We start from the raw sequence: 22,092 nt of genomic DNA on the forward strand, positions 1-22,092 counted from the left end.
GAGAAAGTGCAAAACTTAAGTACAATATCCTAAGTATAATACATTAGGTTCTTCAATTAAATTCAAGCATATGTTTAACGTGACCAATAACATACAAATAATGTTATTATTTTTAAGGACAATTAAATTCAATACATATGATTTTAATCAGGTAATCTGATGTACTACACCTCAGTTTTATCCCTTCACAAAAATTGAATAACTAAAAACTAAAAAAATATGGATGTGGCTATCATGCTTTAGAGAAGAATGGAAAAGACAAAAGGAGTTAATTTTTATGATTGCACAGTTGGGATTTGGGGTGAGAAGAATTTTATGAGTGACGGGTTGGAGGGGGGTGCCAATCTTTTAATCTTGTGGGGGCCAAGTCTTAACTCAAAATGATTCTAGCCTAGTTTTATCTATAATTAGAGAGGTTTTAAAAATTTTTGGAGGGGCCATGGCCCCCCCAATGCATAAGGTGGCTCCGCCCCAGTCCATCAGCATTCACATACGAAAGGCGCTTCTTCCGTCCTTTTGAGTATGCTCTCCAGCCCCCTCTGTTGTATAAGCCAGAGCATGTAGCTGTAAACAAGCCTGAGGTACCTTTTGGGGTGTCTGAACTGAAGCAATATGATGGACCTCAGTGTTTTGTTATTCCCGGAAACCATGGTTTGTATAAATTCTGAGTATGAGCCTTGCATCATTTACTTTTGTTCCTCCACAAAAGAGAAAAGTTTTTGGAGCTGATTCTGTTGTTTTCATTTATGAATTTATTACTGCATTTATTTGATTCCATTTATTTGATAACATGAACTAGTATCAAGACATGCCTATATGGAGTGCATATCGGACTTTTGTCATTGTGTCAAGACATGTCTACTATCACATGTTTGACAAGCACATTAACAGATTAACTATAGTGGAGGGAAAGTAGTGAAACACTTAATTTTGCAATGTGGGTCTAAATATACTTGCTTTGAGATGTCTATATTACTGGTCGTCCCCCCCTTTGGGGACAAAACTTAATAAAAAAGAAGATGGGTTACCGCCTTTTATCCATGTAGTTTTATATTTTTGATATGGCTGCTTTTGTCAGACCACTCACATTTACACTTTGAAGTTAGTGTTAATATGTTAACTGTCATTTAGAGAGTGTGGACTCACAAAGCCAACAAACACTGACATTACTTTCTTGTGGTTATGAATCTGGATTTGTTTTTCATATCTTTATTTAGGGAATAATATGCTATTCTTCTGGCTAATAGCCATTAGCTAGATTTTTGGCCTTCCTGTTATTCTTGTAAGAATTTGAAAGATATCCTTTTCCTCATTTTGTAATAGCTAATCTTATATATCCGGAAAATCAATTCATTTTATGATGCTACTACTAACTAATGTAAATCCTTGTGTTTCCACTTTATCATAATATTCGAGCGACATAGGACAAACCATAACATTGCGACACAAAAATCACTTAATACATAAAGTGCCTGCTGGTGATTCTCCCTATGCCAGGGCTAAACATGTTCAGGTCAGAGATTTTTTTGTGCTTTCATATGGTTTAGACTAATGGGTTTTTTTTTTGGATTCTGATTTGTTTGAATTGAATTGCAAGTTCCTTTTGATTTGGTTCTTGTTTGTAATGAAAAACTTCTTTTTGGATTTTATTTGGTCTCTTGCTTTTTGGAATTTCCTGGTTCTTGAATGTTATTGATTTTTTTTAACTAGACTTTTAAATTTTGTATAATTTTGAATGCCTTTCTTGGTAGTCTAAGCTGTACCCCATTGGTTTTTTATTCTAATTGGTGTGGAATATCCTTCCAAATGTGTACGGACTTGAATTAATTTTCATGTTCCTGTTGTTTTAAAAGATTTTTCATTTATTTTCTATGTTTCTCCTCTGAAATTTGTGGCATGAAGTTATTCAAATTGCATTAAATTTTTTTCTCCGGTAAAAATCCTTGTCATACAGATTTCTTAGAGGGCAAGGTCTTGCCGGTACACTTCCACCAGCTCTAGTGAAGCTACCCAAACTGAACACTATGTAAGAAGAGTAGCCATTATTTATTTTTTTACTTAGTACCTTAGTGGTAATATACCCCATGAATGGGGTTCTATGCAGTTGGAATATCTATAAGTGACTTCTGAGTTCAAGTCCAAGTTAGGCAATAATTGCTCATTCCAACTGATTTAAATGAATTCACTGCTGGTCCATCTCTACGAACAACTTATCAGGACCAATTCCAACCTACTTGGGAAATATTACCTCTCTTAAAATAATGTATGCTCTTGTTGTATCTTTCTTTCCCACCAATCATTTAGAAAGTAAAATTATGTCATTTTTCATTTGCTTTAACTATAATTCAGGAGCATAGAGAGCAATCAATTTTCTGGAATTGTTCCCCCTGAGCTTGGAAATTTGCTTAACTTGGAGTATCTGTCAGTGTCTCTTTCTTTTCTTTTATTTACTTTTTCAAATCACATTTGATTGGTAATTTTTAAATTCTCACTGATCTTCTTAATCACTTAACAATTGAAATGGTCTGAACTTTCCTTTTGGTTATGAATATGGATTTGTTTTTCATATCTTTTTTTAGGGAATCATATGCTATTCTGCTGGTTAATTGTCATTAGCTACATTCTTGGCCTCCCTGTTATTCTTATAAGAATTTGAAAGATAACCTTTTTCTCATTCTGAAATAGCTAATTTTATATATCCTGAAAATCAGATAATTTTATGATGATACTACTAACTAATGTACATCCTTGTGTTTCCACTTTATCATAATATTCGAGCAACATTGGACAAACCATAACATTGCATCACAAAAATAGAATAACAGGAAAACAAAGGATAGATAACCTTGGAGTCAACACTTAGGTTTGCCTTGAGTCAGCACAAAGCAGGAGATAACCTCTAGGAGTTAGCATTTAGGATTTGTTTGAGTGGGCTCCAGACCATTGGGACAATTTCAATAGAAATTTTATTAATCAAAATAATCCCCTCCACCAAAGGATTACAATACTTTGCTTATAAGACTACTGAACCCTAATTTTAATTGAAGTAGGAAATTCTAATACTAAATAACTTGGGAAATCTCTATTATTGAATTACAAAAATACCCTTGACTTTAAATAAAATACTAATAAACCCAATTAACCACTAGGGTCTAGAATAAAATACAATTGACCAATAAAAATACAATTGACTTATAAAATTGAATAAGACTAAATTAAAATAAATCTTTGCTTGTGCTTCCTGCATCACTGAGTGCTCCAATTCTCTTTCTGCTTGTGACTTGTTCCTTTTGAACTGTCCACCTTTGAAGTAATTTGATTATTTTTGATACATCTCTTGTATTCTGTACGGTATATGGACCTTCTTCATGGCCTGCTCCATATTTTCTTTCTGCCTTTGCTTTCTGGCAGAAGGAAAGGCACTTGTGATGCCTTGCCTTCTGCTAGAAAATAGTTTCTGATATCTCTTGTATTGTGATGCCGTTTAGCTAGTTACATATATATCATCACCTTAGAAAAGGTTAATTGGGTAAAATGCTTGTATCAACTATAAAGGTTTAGGGATAAGTTACTAGATCTTGTTGCAATAGAGATGGGAACTTTGATACAAAGGTCTTATTTCATTTAGTTTAACCCTAATAAGACCTTGCTGAAATATATAGTTAAGAAAAATGTTTTACTCCTAATAATATGTGTAAGTTTTAGTATCTAGTAAAATGTTAGGAGTGACAGAGGCAAGGCTAGCCTATGTTGGTGTATGCATATTATTATGTTCTATGTAGCATTTGGAAGAATTTTATTTTATTTGTTAGCTTTTCCTTGCCTTTGATATCTGGGATAATCTCAAGAATTTAATTTAGTATGCATCAAATTAGTTTTGTATATGCACAGCAAGATGCTAGGAACTTTATGGGACTAAAAAGCATGTCATGCATAATAATGTATTTGCTTCTATACTCCTATTTATGTTGAAGGATTTTGGTTACATATCTTTGTATCAAATAGTTGCTATGAGGCTGTTTAAGTCATGTATTTTTCTTTTCTGATGAGCATTTATGGATATTACATGCATGTATTTGTGTGTAAGCAATTCTTATATTTAACAGAGATCTGGAAGGGTTGAAGAAGAGATTGAAATGCTTCAGCTCAAGCTGAAGCATATTGAAGAAGGTATAGCTTTCAGTGGAAGGAGGGCAAAGACAGCTAGATCTCTAGGGAAGAAGGTTCAAATAACTGTCAAACAGGAAATTTCAAGGTGGATGTTGCATCTTTTCTTTTTCTGCTTTCATACTTTTTATATATTCCAAAGTGCTTACATGATTTTGATACTCTTATCATTGCAGAATACTTGAGAACTTGACCTGGGCTTGCTTGCAGCAAAACAATTATAGTTCTGCCGATGAACATTACAAGTAAGTTTATCCATTCTTAGAACTTGGCTCATTGGACTTCTCTGATAAGAATCTACGCATAAGCCCAACTTATGCAGTTAAGCACAGAAACAAAGTAGATTTAAGAACTATACCTTTAATCTCAGCTTGGCTAAGAAGTGAAGGGTGAAACTGACTTCATAATTATATAATTGCTCATATAATTTGATAATTATATGACTAATGTAGCTATAAGTCATAAAAAAAATATGCATTTAGTAAATATAATTTTAGTGCTTTTGAGACCAACATTTGAATTTTTTTTTGTTTAAAATGAAATCTAAAAAAATCAGGGTAATTTCTGGCCAAATGTCTTGTTTAACTTGTAAATGAGTAGGGAAAAATCCTACTCATTTTGCATTAAATTTTTTTCACCAGTAAAAATCCTTGTCATAAAGATTTCTTATAGGGCAGGGTCTTGCTGGTATACTTCCACCAGCTCTAGTGAAGCTACCCAAACTAAACACCATGTAAGAAGAGTTGCCATTATTATTATTATTATTATTTTTTACTTATTAGCAACTGAAAATCAATTTAAGTTTCTTTGACTAATTTCCTCCTGATTGTAGTGATCTCAATGCTAACTACCTTAATGGTAACATACCACATGAATGGGGTTCTATGCAGTTGGAATATCTCAAAGTGACTCCTGAGTTCAAGTCCAAGTTAGTCAATAATTGCTCATTCTTACTGATTTAAATGAATTCCAACCTACTTGGGAAATATTACCTCTCTTAAAATAATGTATGCTCTTGTTGTATCTTTCTTTCTCACCGATCATTTAGACAGTAAAGTTATGTCATTTTTTCTTTTATTGGTAATTTTTAAATTCTCACTGATCTTCTTAATCACTTAACAATTGAATGGTCTGAACTTTCCTTTTGGTGACTGCAGCATTCTTAGTGCTAACAATCTCATAGGAGAGTTGCCAGGCACTCTTACTAATCTAACCAAATTAAAACTATTGTTAAGTTGGTGGTTTTGATGCCATAGGTGTTCTAACAGTAATTTTAGTATTTTCATTGAAGGGCAATCTTTGGGGTTTGTATTTTGTTCAATCTTCTTTCCATTTTGGGCCATGTGTAATAGAATTAGTAGTAACAACTTCATTGGAAGGATGCCTAACTTTTTTCAAACTTGGAAACAACTAAAGAAATTGTATGGGCTTTTCTTCTACATTGTTTTCCAAGTATCTTTTATCTTTTTAAAGTAAGGGAGTCAGATCTGATCTCAGTCCTTTTGAGCTGTGTTGTTAACAGAGAGATCCAAGCCTTTAGGGGCCCATTCCTCCTAGCATTTCTGCCTTCTAAGTTAATAGTTCTATAGCTTCTTAACCTCTAAGATACATTCATGTGATTTTAAATTTATTGTATTTATTTTTGAAGTTCCTGACATTAATTGATGATGCAACTCTATTCAGACAAATTAGTGATTTATTTGGAGAAGGTTCAAAATTTCTGTCCTTGCGTGGTGTGACATACATGAGCAAATTGTAAGTCATTATTTTGTTGTAAGATGGTATAAATTAGAATGATACATTGCTCAGATCAGTTTTCCTTACATGAATTTTGTATAAATTTAAGGTTGTTGAGGAGCTGTAATATCAATTTATAGGCGCAAAGAGCTCAAGAAAACTCCTGAAATCATCTTCAATTGAGCTACCTAGTATGTGTTGGGATTCTTGGATGCAGATCACTTTGACCCCTTGCAATCTGTGGGGACAGCTCCAAGGTGGAGGCCTCCTGATGTGGGTTGGGTAATACGGAATGTTGGGATGTCTACTCTTATTTGAACCCTATAATAGTGCTGCATAAACACGTTCAAAATTATAACTAAGTTGACATCTTTGACACCATACATTCCCTTCACATAATGGCTTTCAGAAATTGCGTTGATTATTAATTACTACAAGCACGTAAACTCAAATTACAGTAGTAGAATCAAGTACAGTACATGAAGGCGATTCCTAAAGCAAAGGAGAAATAAAATCTCCCATTAAACATTTCAACAGGTGAGACTTAACTTGTACGAGATTTATAACACACTTAGAAATCCCAAATTGCATACTTCATCAAGGAATTGTTAAAGAGATTGTCTCTTTCAGTAGTTTCACGCTCCTGCATTTAACAGAAAGTTCATTAGCTCACCATTGTATACCTTGATAGTGTTCAACAGTAATAGCTATTGCATGCGATAAATGGAAAAAGAAAATGGACAAGTATTATTATAGGAAGGCTGTGCATTTAAATAAGTTGAAAATTTTAGTCCAACATTTTGATTGTGAATGAGAACTGAAAATCTAATTATGAAATTAGTTAGGATATACTGGAACTGATAAAAGATAAATGCAATATCTTTCTTGGTTATATAATTTAAAAGAATTTAGGAATTGAAAGAAAAAAGAAAGAAAGTTCATGACTATGATAGTCCTATAATATAAAATATATTTACCACTTAGTTGGGCTTGATTTAATCTACCTCTGTGGAACCTCAAATCAACAAAAGTATTTTTTATCAATTTTAGTTCCTTAATGACTTCCTTCTTACTCATTCTATCTTTTGGGGATTTCATTGAACATTAGTCCAATGTTAAGAATTGAGAGTAGGCATGTTTGCATGTCAACATCCATCTGCCTTAAGTACTCAATTTTATTATTTTCTTCTGTTTGTTCAACTTCACTGCCATTGCCATCTTCTTCTGTTTCCACTATTGCTGTAGTTATTGCTCTCATTTTTTCAGGTTCTCTAGGCAAAAGCATTGGGTTAATGACCTGAATGAGTCTTTTTGGTAATGCCATCTTAACAAAGTTATGAAGATTGAGACAATCTTTAAACATATCAACAGTGGGCCTCCTTCCGGTGAACATTTCCAACACAAGGATTCCATATATGCACCCCCCTGAGTTGATGCCTACCACCCATGCCATACTCCTTCCAGTGCCTGCTGGTGATTCTCCCTATGTCAGGGCTAAACATGTTCAGGTGAGAGATTTTTTTTTGCTTTCATATGGTTTGGACTAATGGGTTTTTTTCTGGATTCTGATTTGTTTGAATTGAATTGTGAGTTCCTATTGATTTGGTTCTTGTTTGTAATGAAAAACTTCTTTTTGGATTTTCTTTGCTCTCTTGCTTTTTGGAATTTCCTGGTTCTTGAATGTTATTGATTTTTATTAATTAGACCTTTAAATTTTGTAGAATTTCGAATGCCTTTCTTGGTAGTCTTAGCTGTATCCCGTTGGTTTTCTATTCTTGGAATATCCTTTCAAATGTATACGGGTTGATAGACATGGAAATTGTGATGAAACAATTGGATTGATCTGATGAGGCAATATCTTTTTGTCATCTCTGCCCTTATGATTCTTAGGAATCTCTTAGCAATGTGTTAGTTGAACTCTACAAGGTAAAACTAAAACCAGTTTTATCCAATAAATAGTTTCTTATATTTTACTTGCCATTCTTTGTCATTTGCCGTTTAGCTAGTTACATATATTTCATCACTGTAGAAAAGGTTAGTTGGGTGAAATGCTTGTATCAACTAAAAAGGTTTAGGGATTAATTACTAGATCTTGTTGCAGTAGTGATGGGAACTTTGATATAAAGGTCTTATTTCATTTAAGTTTACCCATAATAAGACCTTGCTGAAATATATAGTCCAGAAAAATGTTCTACTCCTAATAACATGTGTAAGTTTTAGCGTCTAGTAAAATGGTAGGAGTGACAAAGGCAAGGCCAGCCTATATTGTTGTATGCATATTACTATTGTTATGAGGAATAGGGGCAAAACAGTAATATCATGTACTTTATATATAAATAATATTTTGTGTTAGGGTTGACTTATCAAACCCTAAACACCTTTACCATAAACAACATGGTGTTAGAGCCACCAACCCACTGCTGCTGTTAATCCTACGACCACCACCCACTGATACTGTTGTCACCAGCAACCATAACAGCACCTCGCTAGCTGCGATGACCCTAACAGAGACCTTTGACGATCTCAATTTAGTGGATGAAGGAGTTGTCCAGCGCCGGTGACCCTCTCTCAGGTCTTGCGACATCAGATCGACATCACCTGACCGCAAGAGAGGCAGGGCTCACCCTCCTCCGGTGACCCATCCTAGCCCACTCACGGGTTCTCGAGCTGCCGCTCCTGCACCCTATCACCGTTGCCGGACTTTTTCAACTGGGGGTTTCAACCATGGTCTGATTTTCATCTCTTCTTCAATACGCTCTCTGATTATCTGTTCAGGCAGCCTTGGGTTGATTTGTTGGACTAGATTTTGTTGATTGATGTTTAGTGGTGGATTGGGCTTTTTTTTTTGGTGTTGGTATGGATTTCAAGTGGGGATTTTTATTTGGATTGTGAGGTATCTTAAAGCACATCCAAGCTGTGGTCTTTTGTATAAAGCTAATGGTCACCTATGGGTAGAAGCCTACACTGATGCTGATTGGGTTGGATCACCATCAGATAGAAAATCCACTATTGGGTATTGCACTTTTCTGGGAGGAAATCTGATTACTTGGAGAAGTAAGAAACAAGCTGTTATTGCCAAGTCTCGTGTAGAGGTTGAGTATAGAGCCATGGCACACACATCATATGAGCTTATGTGGATTAAGCATTTACTTGAGGAATTAAGATTTTCCTTTATAATAATCCTAAAATGACCTTAAATAACTAGGTCTTTACTAGAGAAAATAGAGTTGGACCTTTTAATATAGTGTCTGATTGACATCCTCTTATTATTATAGCAAGAATATTTTATTAAATCCATTTTTAGCAACTAATGAACTAGCTCTAAAAAAAAAAAAAAAATTTAAAATAAGCTTCCGTGTGTGTGTTTATATATATATATATATATATATATATGTATATTTGGTCTCACCTTTCAACAAATCAGCTACCAGAAAATACTGCCAAACTCACTAATGGTCATGCTATTAAGTGTTCAACCAGTGATATTTTTGTTTGTTTAATAAATGGGTGTCTGATAAGTGACTTGCTTGTTAGGCCTATTCCGGAATGGATCAAGGGCAAAGATTCTAATCAGTAAGGGTTTACATCTTAAATTCTACTTCAATTTTGCATTGACTTGTGAGTATAAAGAAACAGATTTTTAAAGTTACTACCATAATAATATGAATAATGATTGTTATACTCTCCTTATTACACATTCATCGTACACACATTGCGACATGATTGAAATTGTTTCTAAAACATGATTTCACAATTTTAACAAAAATTGTGTTTTAAAAACACAATTCCAAAGGACAGTGTTTAGAGTGTGCAATAGGGAGTGTAATTATATTTTTCGGTAAATTTTATACTTCACTTTGGATAGTGCTTCATCTCATGGTTGGAGCTGTAGTTATGGGGCTACTCATTTTAATGATCTTGGGCATTCTTTGGTGGAAAGGCCGTTTGGGAGGGAGTTATCACAGGAAAATGGTAATATTTGCGAATCTTATGTGGAAATTGGAAAAGACAGTATTCATTGTCTCCTCCTATGCCAGGAAGTTGGAACAATGTATAGAAAATGAAAATTTTTCTTTTTCTTTTATCTTTCCCTAGATGATCAGCGTTCCAAAGTACGCCTCAAAAGAAACTGCATGATTGCAGGGCTCAGAGCATAGAACTTTTCTTTGGGATGATGCATGATGAATCATGTCATTTAGTTCCAATTTTGATGATAATGAGCCCAGGGAATCATGCAACAACAAAAAAAAACTATTATCATAGCTTCTTTCTTTAAAATAAAATAATTTTTTTCAAATGAATATTGCATGGTTAGCTTAATTTCACTGTAGTTGAGTGATGTATAAAGATTTGCATAAGCCAAGCTTCTGATATAGAGAAGATTATAAATTTTGAAAGAATTCACTTTCAGCTTGTCCACAAAGTCACAAGAAATTGGTTTGTCTGTTTTATGTTCTTATTTCAAATGGTCTTGTGACAATTGTCAAGCACATCTCATTCTATGATAAATGAATGGAATATTCACCTTTTCATTTAGTTTTTTATATTCCCTATAAAGTACTTGTGATTGAGAAAGAAGCAAAAGACAAAATCTAAAAACTTGGGGTTTTTTGTACTTCATATATCTTTCTCCACACCCACCCCACCCTTTACAGCTTCTGTGTGCGCAACTACAATATGGTGCCTTACAAAGGCATTTAATTTTCTTCTCTTCTTTAAGATTCATCTAACTAATCAAGAGGCTTGCATTTAGTAAGTTGGTTAAAAAATTGGTCTTGTTATGCATATAGACCTGCAAACTGAATTTTTTTAATTTTTTTTTTACATATAGACAAATAAAAGCTGCCACTAATAACTTCAATGCTGCAAACACTGGGGGAGTGTGGTTTTGGATTAGTTTACATGGTATCTGACAACTCTTTTTCTATTCTAGAATGATTTTTTGTTTCATCCTTTTATTTTTATTTCCTTATTAATCTTGGAAATTTGAAGAGATAAACGATGAAATACATGCCTGAAAATGTATATTGATGCTGGGAATACTATCTGATAGTAATGTAATTGCGGTTAAGCAACTCTCATCAAAATCAAGGCAAGGAAGCCGTGAATTTGTGAATAAAATAGGCATGATATCTGGTTTACAACATCCAAATCTTGTTAGACTCTATGGATGTTGTATATAGGGAAAACAATTATTGTTGGAATATGAGTACATGGAAAACAATGCTTTGTTTGGTAAGTTAATGTTTTATACCTTACCAAGCAATTTATGTTGATAATAGCAGAATGAGGAAAAACACTAATCATGAATTTCATTGATTGGTTCTAGAAATCGATTTCAGGTCCTCCATAAGCACCATGGGACAACAGATGAACCTCCCAAACCCCAGACACAATGACAACCCCTGCCAGCAGCCTACTACAAACAACAAAAGCAGGGAAGAAAATCTGGCAGCACATAACAGAGCTCATTCACAGCTGAATTCTCATCTTAGGGCAGAGAGCTTGATCACTGACTGAAAGTTTAGAAGGAAGAAAAGCCCCAGGCTCTATCTCACATCATTCAAGATATTCTTCACGATGTGACTCCGAAATCAAGGGCCCTAATGTGGTATCTGATTTCTAAACCTCCAAATGTGATATACTGTGGCTGCACAACAAGTTTACCCACTCTTACTGCAAATTTCTTGCTAACCAGTTGAGAACACCCCCATTGCATCAACTCCAACCAGTCACAGGCGACACTTCTGCCAAGACAGAACCAATTCACCTGCTTCCAAACACTTTGAAAGAAATGGTCCCTGCATTCTGCCCTGCTCCTGCAGAAAACACTAACTACCATGCCAACCCCATGAAGTCATCCTATCTCAAGTAGATAGCCTGTTTTTAATAGCCAACTACAAGATAAAGCCCTACCTAAGGATGACAGCAGCATCCAACACCAATTTCCACCAATCCACATCACTACTCCTTACTTTAATGGCTTCCCAAGCATAATGGCAGGAAAAAACACAACTTATGGTAAGAGTCCACCTCACCTTATCTTCATCATGCAACTGATCCAGCAAGCATTCTAACTAGACAGCACTTACAGAATCACTTCTAGGTGATCTCTGTTGCCATTCGCCATTCAAAATAACACTACACACTTTAGCCTCCTTGAAACTGCCATCAACACCAATCACGATCAATCGAGTCCAACAAAATCAACTACCATTATAGTTCTAATTCTATGTGCAGGCCATAATGTCCCCACCTCCCATGAAATTATTCATTACATCTGGTCTAATTTAGGTCCTGTAGGTGGCCGATTAAAATTGGACTGGCCTGCATGGGCAGAAAATATGTGTTGGCATAGCAAGAGGTCTTGCTTTCTTACATGAGGAATCAACACTAAAAATTGTTCATAGAGACTTCAAATCTACTAATGTATTACTTGTTGGTGACCTTAACCCTAAGATCTCTATTTTGGTTTGGCCATGCTTTTTGAAGAGAACACCCGCATTAGCACCGGATTGGTGGAACCATGTGAGCTACCTTCCTTCCTTAAAAAACTAAATATTCTTACATATATATGGAAATAAGATTAATAATTTAAATGATTAATAAATCTTAATAAAAAAATAAGATTATGGTGTTAGAGCCCGTTCCAATCCCTCATGTGTGTGTGTGTGTTTATTTTATTTTATTTTTTATTTATTTAAATATGTCGTTAATCTGACCAATATTGGGTTGGCTAAATACCAGTTGGCCCAATTAAAAAGCCCTCTATGGGATTCAATTGCTCAAGGAAGGAGGGTGGTGATCGGCTGCGACGACAGCACCATGAACCCCCTCAATTCCAATCCCACTCTTGTTGATTAAAATTTTTGACATACTAGTGTACTACACTATGTTATGACAAATAATTTGTGCAGTGAATGCTCTTGTTGAAATAGCTGAACAATTGGGAAAGAAAGACTAGAGTTTCAATGTGGACCCATGCGCTGGTAATGGTCAAGGCTAGATGACAACACAAGTGAATTCTAGGCCACTCTATGACAACAAAACTCTCATCTACAATTGCAACTACACTGATGGTGTATACCGCTTCCTTGAATTGTATGTACTAAGCTTATTCATGTTTATTGATTGATTTGTTTAAAGTCCAAACTTAGGAAATAGTGCATTGTGATACAGCCATTGGTAGACATCAAAATTTTATGATGTATTCACAACCGTTCGATTGTTCATGATCAAATATTTGTGATCAAATTAATCTCTAATTGATGATGTGGACAATTAGCAAATGAAATCAAGCCACGTGACAACATCAAATGAAGAAATTCATGTGGCAACATCAGAAGAAAAGACTCATATAGAAAGTTCTTATTAAATTCAAGACCAAATTAAATTCATAATTAACTCTCAATAAATGCTGAGAGAAAATTCTAAATCAAATGCTATTGAGTTGCATATAAATAGATGCTTGTCATATGAGAAAAGGGAGACGAAAACTTAGAGAGAAAAACCCTATTGACACTCTACCAAAATAGAAAGTCATCTTTAAGTCCAAAAGAGCACCCTTGCTCCCTCAAAATCAAGGCTCATTTTACTTCTTCAAATCAAAATAGGGATTTTACTTCATTTTAGTTCGAGATCAAAGCAACGACCCTCAACTTCAAATCAAAACTCAAATACATCCAATCACACATCCAACTTGGAGACATTAAAGTACAATTCAATATCAAGCTTCATAACCCTTCAGAACGTAAAGTTTCTTGGAGATCGAATCAGAAGAGTTTTATTGTATTTTTTCATTGTAAAAAGTCATATAGAGGATTGTACTCAAATATATACAAATTAATATAAATTGATAATTTATTACACTATTTTGTGACCGTGTGATTTATCATTTACAAAATTTTTGTGTACACTTACTGTGAATGCTCTTACATGGTTAGTGTAGCTTTGTATCATATTATTTTCTTAATTAATTTTCATATTTTTTAAATATTATTTTCACTTTTCATTTTTGTCTCCCTCACATTGATACTCTTTCTCCCCTTTTACTTCTCATTCTCTCCTGCTACTCATCCTCTCTTTGTCTCCTTTAGCTTCCTTTGCCGATCAATCTTTTCCATTACAGCAGTTAGAGCATCAACATCAAAGAATGCTATCCTATTTTATTTTACCATCTCAAAAAGCCACTTTATTACTTATACTATACTATTTTACAATACCTCCCACACCCCAAAACTCTATTTTTATTAAAATATTATTTTTTAATCTTTCTTTATTATTTTTTTCTAACCATAACTTTTGTTTTCTTGGGCTTTTCCAAATCCATCACCACACACACACACACACACAAACACAAACCATCAAACCTTAAACAGAGCCACACACACACACAATCCAAATATCCGCCGGCGATTCGTACTTATTGTGATTAACTGATTCCAGCAACATGTACAAAGGAGTTCTTCTAAAATCCCATATTAAAAAAAAAAAAAAAAAACCAACATCACAATAGAAACCCAGCAACATCGGACTCGCCAACAGAAACCCAGCCTCACAACAGAAACCCAGAAACATTGACCTCGCCATGACCCATTTCAGCCATACCACAACCCACTTCAACCATATCCACAACCCACTTCAGCCCACTCCGATCTCCAATCTCCGATCTTCGTGACCCACTTTAGCCATACCCACAACCCACTTCAGCCCACTCCGATCTCCGATCTCCAATCTCCGCGACCCATGCCGTGACCCACTTCAGTCATACCCACAACCCACTTCAGCCCACTCTGATCTCCGATCTCTGTGACCCACTCCGATCTCCGTGACTCACAACTCACCTTAGCCATACCCACCACTTCCTTTAAGCACCGGTCACAGCCCAAAAAAAAAAAAAAAAAACAACCACAGAACCCGCCGTATCGCAACCCACCAGAGAAAATGAACCATGTGAGATGTTGGGAGGTGGATGATGTTTGAGTCTGAAAGAGGAGGGAGCAGATGAGAAAGAGAGAATGAAGAGAGAGGAGAGAGTAGATGAGAAAGAGAGAATGAGGAGAGAGAAGATAACATAAATTATGGGAGAGGAGAGAGAAATGTCGGGGTTGATTAAAATATATATATATATATTTTTTTTTTTTTTACAATAGCGCTACAGTACAATTCTATCTTTAGAATTGTACTGTAGCAGTATTGCAAAAAAATTTGCAACACCTGTGTTTAACATTCCTTGATACAGAAGACTTTGAGCCATAAAATGCCAAAAAGGCCTTAGATATGAAATGCTAATTAGATATGAAATGCTAATGCTCTTAGATTGTCCTCCAATTAGGAACTTAGTTTGATTTTTTCTTGGCAGCACCAACTAGGTTAGATCTTTGATGAGCAGTTTGGTTTTTGCTTTTAGGTTTGTGTATCTACTGGGTGGCACCGATCTTCTTCTCAAGGTGTTGTCCTCCTCAACTTTGTGTCACTACTAGGCAGCATTGATAGATTTGTACAACTCTGAGTCTAATTTTTAATTTCAGTAACCCCACTTTTGATTGATTATTGTTGTGAAAATTTTGTTTTGTTAGCTAAACAAATGGGGTTGATATTGGAGATTGTAAAGAATTGGACATGTCTAATAATAAAAAAAAAAAAAAAAAGAATTGGAAATGGTTGTCCTGATTATCAAATGCACATTGTTGATTTGGTTGTTCTAGTTGGATTTATTTTCTTCTCAAAAAAAAAAAAAAAAAGTTGGATTTATTTGTTGGCGTTATTTAATTTGTTGATGTAGTTTGGTAGAAGGCAAGGGAGAATATGGGAGAGAGAGAGAGAGAGAAAAAAAAAAAAAAAAAAGACATTAAAATATACTGTAATAAAAATATGATATTTTAATAAAATATAATTTAGAATACATAATCTGGGGTCGGTGCTTTAGAAAAATGGTTTGTATATGGAAAAATGCTTAAAAAAAATTTCTAATATTAAAATAGACAACAATTGTTACACACGTTAATTTGAATAAAAGTAAAAAGATGAATTTATAAGCTCACTTAAGCAGTCAAAATTATGACGGGTTTATTCAAAGCAACTGACACATTAAAATTGAAGCAAAAATTACAGCATAAAAATTTTAGTTATGGAATAACACGAAGGAGAAATAAAAAAAGAGTTTTATTGGGATGTGATTACTTTAACTGACAACCGGTGTTTAATAATGGCATTAATTAAGTAATTAGTTCCTCTTTTTGGGTAGCATTAAGTAATTAGCTTCTATTTTTTTTTGGTTAATATTATTAAAAATATCCTGGTTCGTTGCCACGTGGCTTGAATTAATGTATTTGTTTATATCCTTCAAAATCGGGTCAAGCCACGGACCCACAGATCTCTCCATCTACTGCTCACCTTCTTCTTCAACTTCATCTTCTTCATCTTTCTTCACATATATTTTTTTTTTCCACTATTTTCTCACTTCACTTCACTGCATCTCAATCCTATTCATTCATGGTTTCAATTTTTTTGTTGTCTCTACTCTATCAACCCACCCCCCACCACCCCCCACCCCAAAAAAAAAAAAAAAAAAACACTGAACTGAAATTGGACTTGGATTCGGACATGGACCTAGGTGGTTTTTATCCGGACCAAAATAACAAACACAAACACAAACACAAACACGCACTCTGTCAGCTAAAACCCTATCAAAACCCATATGGACCATTCGATTCAAAATCCGACCAAGTACAGACCATCCGATTTAACTCTGTCCTACTACTATATAACTCTTTCGAACCTAAAACCCTATCAAAACCCCGACCAAATCTAAACGCTTACCGATTCAAAATCCAAACTCTTACAGAATGAAGGCGTGCCTCATCATCCTCTCTGTGATCGTTGTCTTCATCGTCTTTGAGATTTTCATGGAAAGAGTGAGGGATAGAGTTCTGGATGTAGTTATACCTATGGCTTTGATGGGTGTATTCGTGACTGCCCTACGCTTCCTCTTCCTCACCACATTTCCGAGGTGTATTTGGTTGCGGTGGGTGATTGTCGTCGTTCTCTGCGCCGCCTTCTACTTCTCTTTCGACAACCGCGCCTTGATTCACCCCCGGTACGTAAAAATAAACAAAATCTTTGTTGTTTATTCTTTGCATTATCCATGGGATTGCTTTTCGATACCCTTTTGCTTTGCTTTCATCTATCTTCTGATCACTGATGTCATTGGTGCGTTATTAATATTATCATGTTTCTTTTTATTTTAATGTATCTTATTCACGTTGGCCGACCATAATGACCGCAAAGAATTCTCATCATTAAGTTAATTATGGTCCTGTTTCACATTTTTTTTAAGGTACAACTGTATAAATTGACCAAAATAAATCTCATTCAATTCAAATAACGCATAATAAGTCTGATTTTTCATTCCACTCAACAATTTTGGAGCGTGCATTGTATATTCCTCTAATAGTGGCCTTTGTTCACTGTTTACTTCCTGAAACTTTGCATCTAAAGTAAATTCTCAATTAACAATTAATAATTATCTAATACATGCGTATATATATTCTCGAGTAATTCTTAGGTACCTTAAAAGCACGGTGAATAATGTGTTCTCATCTCACATTTATGGTAAAATCCGCTCATTAAATTCATAATAAGTCCATCATAAATGTGAAAAGAGAGAGCATCATTTCACCATACTCCAAGAATACTTAAGTATTTTCTTATATTCTTCTTCTCATAATCCTTGAGTCTTGCAATTGCATAAATCACATACCATATAATTAATGAATAATGGGACTTGTCATTCTGTCAATATCCTCTAACCAAAAAAAAAGGAATGAGACTGTGTTTGTATAATTGAATTGCGTGCAGCTGGATTCTCTGATTTTATATAAATAGCCCATGCATTTCCTTTTCTTGTTAGGTGAGTATATGACCAATCTTAGTCACAGTGACTGTGTTTGTATAATTCCCAGTCTATTTCAGGCTTCTTGAGCTTAGTTTCCCACACAACATCTATGAAATCCCTGGGCGTAGTCTCAAAAGAAAAGCAACTTCAGTCTTGTATTTCCCCATACTTCCCCTGCCAATTTACACCCCCACAAAGCATGTCCCGTCGTTTCACAGCAGCCACACACAACTCGCAGTTATCATCTCGCCCAATTCCCCTGCATCTTAGCTGGTATTTTGTTGGGAGTATGTTCAGGCATGCTCTCCACGTAAAGTGTTTTATCTTGTGAGGGCAGTTCAAATTCCAAATCAGCTTCCACAAGCTTTTCATACCTGAATTGTTTGACTTCTCCCCCCATTCCAGCTTTTGGTCTGCCTCTCTCAACAGCAACTGGGCCACTTTGTATGCACTATTGACAGTAAATTTACCACTTGGAGTCCAAGCCCATAACAGCGAGTCCTGAGGTAGTCTATGACTGATGGGGATGCCTAGGATTGCTTGGGCTTCTTGGGGCATGAAGGTATTTCTCACTTTGGGTACATCCCACCCTCTCCTTTCCATATCAATGAGGCTTGCCACCAGCTCAGAATCAGCATGAGGAGGTCTTTGGCTTACAACTTTGAATGAACTCGGGGTTGGGAGCCAACGATCTTTCCAAATACGAACCTGTTCCCCATTCCCAATAGACCACTTTGACCCCCTTTCTACTATCTCCCTAGCTGCCATGATGCTTCGCCATACATAGGATGGCCTCCTTCCCAACTGGGCTTCCATAAAGGAGCATTGTGTGAAGTATTTCGCTTTGAAGACCCTATAAATCAAAGAGGTCTGATTATTCTGCATTCGCCAGCCTTGCTTAGCGAGTAGGGCCAAGTTAAAAGCTTTAAAATCCCTAAACCCCATACCTCCCCTTTCCTTTGGAGTGCACAATTTTTTCCATGAGACCCATGCCATCTTCCTTTCCCTATCCTTCTGTCCCCACCAAAAGTTACTAATCATGGAGTTTAGCTCGTTGCACAAAGAGTTTGGGATTTTGAAGCAACTCATCGTGTACGTGGGTGTGGCTTGGGCCACCGCCTTGATGAGGATCTCCCCTACTTGCATTTGACAGCAACTTTCATTTCCACCCAGCTAAAAATGTCTCCCCACTTGATCCTTGATTCGGTTAAAAGCTTTACGTTTCCCTCTACCAATTAATGGTGGCAGTCCTAGGTATTTCTCATGGTGGTGGACAATTTGAGCCCCAAATCTTCGCTGTACATACTCTTGGGTTTCTCTAGGGGTGTTCTTACTGAAAAAGAGGGAGGTTTTCTCCTTGTTAAGCTTCTGCCCCGAGTCACCTTCATACTCCTCCAAAACTTTGATAAGCCTATCACATTCTTCCACTGATGCTCCACAAAAAACTATGCTGTCATCAGCAAAGAGCAAGTGGGATACGCGCGGAGCACCTCTGCATACAGCCACTCCTTTAATCTGCCCATCCCTCTCTTCCTTCTTAAGCATAGCAGATAACCCTTCAGTACAAAGTAGGAAAAGGTCAGGGGATATAGGGTCCCCTTGTCTCAGGTCTCTAGTTGGGTTTATTTTTCCTTTTGCTTCCCCGTTAATCAGAACCGAGTACTCCACTCTCGTCACACACATCATAATGAGAGAAATCCAACTCTCATGAAAGCCCATCCTCCTCATCATTGCCTCCACCTCTTTCATATGTCAGACCATTGGCTTGATTAGAAGTTTTACTTTTTCAATTCCCAAGCTTCAATATATTTTTTTGATCTGGTGTGAGTTGATATTGCTCTTTATTGTTATTATATTGCTCTATGTTTTTTTTTTAGAAACTTATTGCTCTATGTTTTAAGCTGAGATTGTTGTCCGCATTTGTTGCTACTTGTTAGTAAATGTTGCTCTCTGTTATACTTGTTGCTATTTTTCCTGCTTTGTTTTTTTCTGCTCTATTTTGCTGTGGCCATTCTTTTGGCTTTGTATTCTTTCTTTTCTTTGCATAAAATTTATAATTGTCTCAAAAAAGAGTGCTGAGCTTATTTGAAACTAGCAAAAATGACTTTAAGATCTTGAGAAGTACTAGAGTATTCTTCTCCTTTTTTTTCTTTTTTTTTAATTAAACCAATTGATAAGATTTATTCAAAATACCAAAGTCATCTTGTATTTTTATATATAATTTCATATTGGCTTATAAGGATTTTGTTATTTTTAATTCTAAAAATTTTATATTTTCTTGTAGATGTAATTGTTATATTTATATTTAATTTCTTGACTGGTTGAACTTATGGTTGTTAAAAGGACTAAGAGAAACTTAGAAGGGAAAATGAACTTACGATACTTAATTGGTCATTTAGTTTTTTTCAGTGCTAATAAGAATTACATTGATTAAACCAATGCACAAAAACATATATGGAGCATTTTGAGTTTTTCTTGAATTGTGACTCACTACAAGATAGTTTAACCTCGGCCACCCCAAACCAAAATTTCTAACTCCGCCCCTGTCGACCTGTGATGAAATTTTCATTTTGTACTTCTTCTAGGCCATGATTTATGAGCGGCTTTCCGCTACAATGAGCTCAATTATACTATGTTGCATTAATGGCCTTTACATTCGTGAATCAATATGTTCACATGTCTGCATAACCATATGTTCACATGCTTGAATGCTTACGTGTGCTCCTATTCTTGGATATTCACATTTCTACATGCTTAGGGCCCGATTGATAGCATATGATGGTATAATCATTGATCAACATGTATTATGTTCCCTATGATTTTGCCCCGTGTCAACCCTTATTTATGATTCATAAAGGTCAAAAACAATGTGTGAACCTAGCTAATTTGTGTACACATTTTTGTCACCTCACACTAATTGTACCCTTTTTCATAAACTTTAGGTCCAGGCGAGAAGACATCGTATGCCGCTACAATTCATATGATTTGCAGTGGAAAGAAGATTATTTTAAATCTGAAGAGAACTACAAAAAGCAATCGCTAGAAAAGATTGACTTAGAAAAAAACCTCTCAATACTAAAGAATGGTGAGCCTTTTAGACAATAAAAATTCTTTGTTATTAGTTGTTACTTGTACAATTGATTAGAATTTGATTTTGCAGAAAATGATGCTTTTGAAAAACAATGTATTGAAGATAAGAATAGGCTGACTATAAATAGCGAGACTCAAAAGATGCGAGCTAGTGAAGAATTGGAGTTTGCAAAGCGGAAAATTCAAGAATTGGAGAGGCGGTGTTGAGGTATTCCTGGGAAAAATTTGCTAAAAATTTGCCATAATTTCGATATATGTTCTATGTTTTATTTGTGAATTAACAACTCAATTGCTTTCATATTATTTTCAACTATTTCTCTTTATCTAATTTAGAGTCAAATTCAGTAATTAGCTTTTCATTTCCATCATGCTAATTCTTTTCATTTTCCTTTTGAGTATTGAATCTGAGTGCCTTGCCTGTTTTCAGATGATCGGTCTTGAAATCTCCATGTAAAGTTTTAGCTGGTGAAGATATTTAGATTGAAGATGTCTATATTAGCACGATATTCAGATTGAAGCTGTCTATATTAGCACTCTTTGACCATTATATTTGACAGTCCATATTAGCTGTCTATATCACGATATTCAGATTGAAACTGTCTACATTAGCACTCTTTGACCATTTATTAGTTGGAATATTAGTATTGCAACAATAGTTGCATTATATAATTTTGTGTCCAATAGCAATGTGAGAGACAATTATCCATGTTTTCAACAGAGAAATGATGAAAGAAAGTTGGTTCTTGGTTCTTTTGTTATTATTTATTCTTTCTTTAGATATTACACATTTCTTTATTAATTATGCCTTGCACTTTTTGAAGGTGTGGTGTGGGGTGGTGTGGGTGCCATTTACGAACCTTGATTTTAAAGAGTACTTTTTGCAATTTAAATAAGGTAAAATAAGTTAATCTTTTGAAAGCAAGCATTGCTATTTGCTTCATTCAATGTGCCATACTGCCGTGCATCTATTAATCTGTTCGTAATCTAAAAAATAGAAGCAAGTTAACTAGACAATTATTATAATAAAAGTTGAAAAATGATAGCAGCAAGAAATTTGGCATGTAAATAAGTCATCGAGTTGTCAGTTGTAACAACTAGTTTATGTATCTCAAAAATAAAAAGCGTTTATGTATCCCAATGGTCTCTGCTGTTTCTAAATTCTTGTAGTAGTTGATCAAATTATTATTTTTTTAATGAATAAA

General features: G+C 35.1%; 2 protein-coding genes across 2 annotated transcripts; both read left to right on the forward strand.

The window, feature by feature from the left end:
- Positions 1-595: 595 nt before the first annotated feature.
- On the forward strand, positions 596-11,914 carry LOC115988969. The gene is made up of 8 exons (XM_031112607.1): positions 596-651; positions 1,425-1,513; positions 4,107-4,255; positions 4,344-4,412; positions 5,000-5,095; positions 5,851-5,922; positions 6,014-7,412; positions 11,234-11,914. The coding sequence occupies exons 3-7, from the start codon at positions 4,137-4,139 to the stop codon at positions 6,042-6,044; spliced, it is 387 nt and encodes a 128-aa protein (XP_030968467.1). The 5' UTR covers positions 596-651; positions 1,425-1,513; positions 4,107-4,136; the 3' UTR covers positions 6,045-7,412; positions 11,234-11,914.
- Positions 11,915-16,311: 4,397 nt separating this feature from the next.
- Positions 16,312-21,604, forward strand: LOC115992895. The gene is made up of 4 exons (XM_031117138.1): positions 16,312-17,002; positions 20,743-20,885; positions 20,961-21,098; positions 21,318-21,604. The coding sequence occupies exons 1-3, from the start codon at positions 16,752-16,754 to the stop codon at positions 21,095-21,097; spliced, it is 531 nt and encodes a 176-aa protein (XP_030972998.1). The 5' UTR covers positions 16,312-16,751; the 3' UTR covers position 21,098; positions 21,318-21,604.
- The last annotated feature ends 488 nt before the right edge of the window (positions 21,605-22,092 follow it).

The sequence above is a fragment of the Quercus lobata genome, chromosome 5 (genome assembly GCF_001633185.2).
Source record: "Quercus lobata isolate SW786 chromosome 5, ValleyOak3.0 Primary Assembly, whole genome shotgun sequence".
In the NCBI taxonomy this organism is placed as follows: domain Eukaryota; kingdom Viridiplantae; phylum Streptophyta; class Magnoliopsida; order Fagales; family Fagaceae; genus Quercus; species Quercus lobata.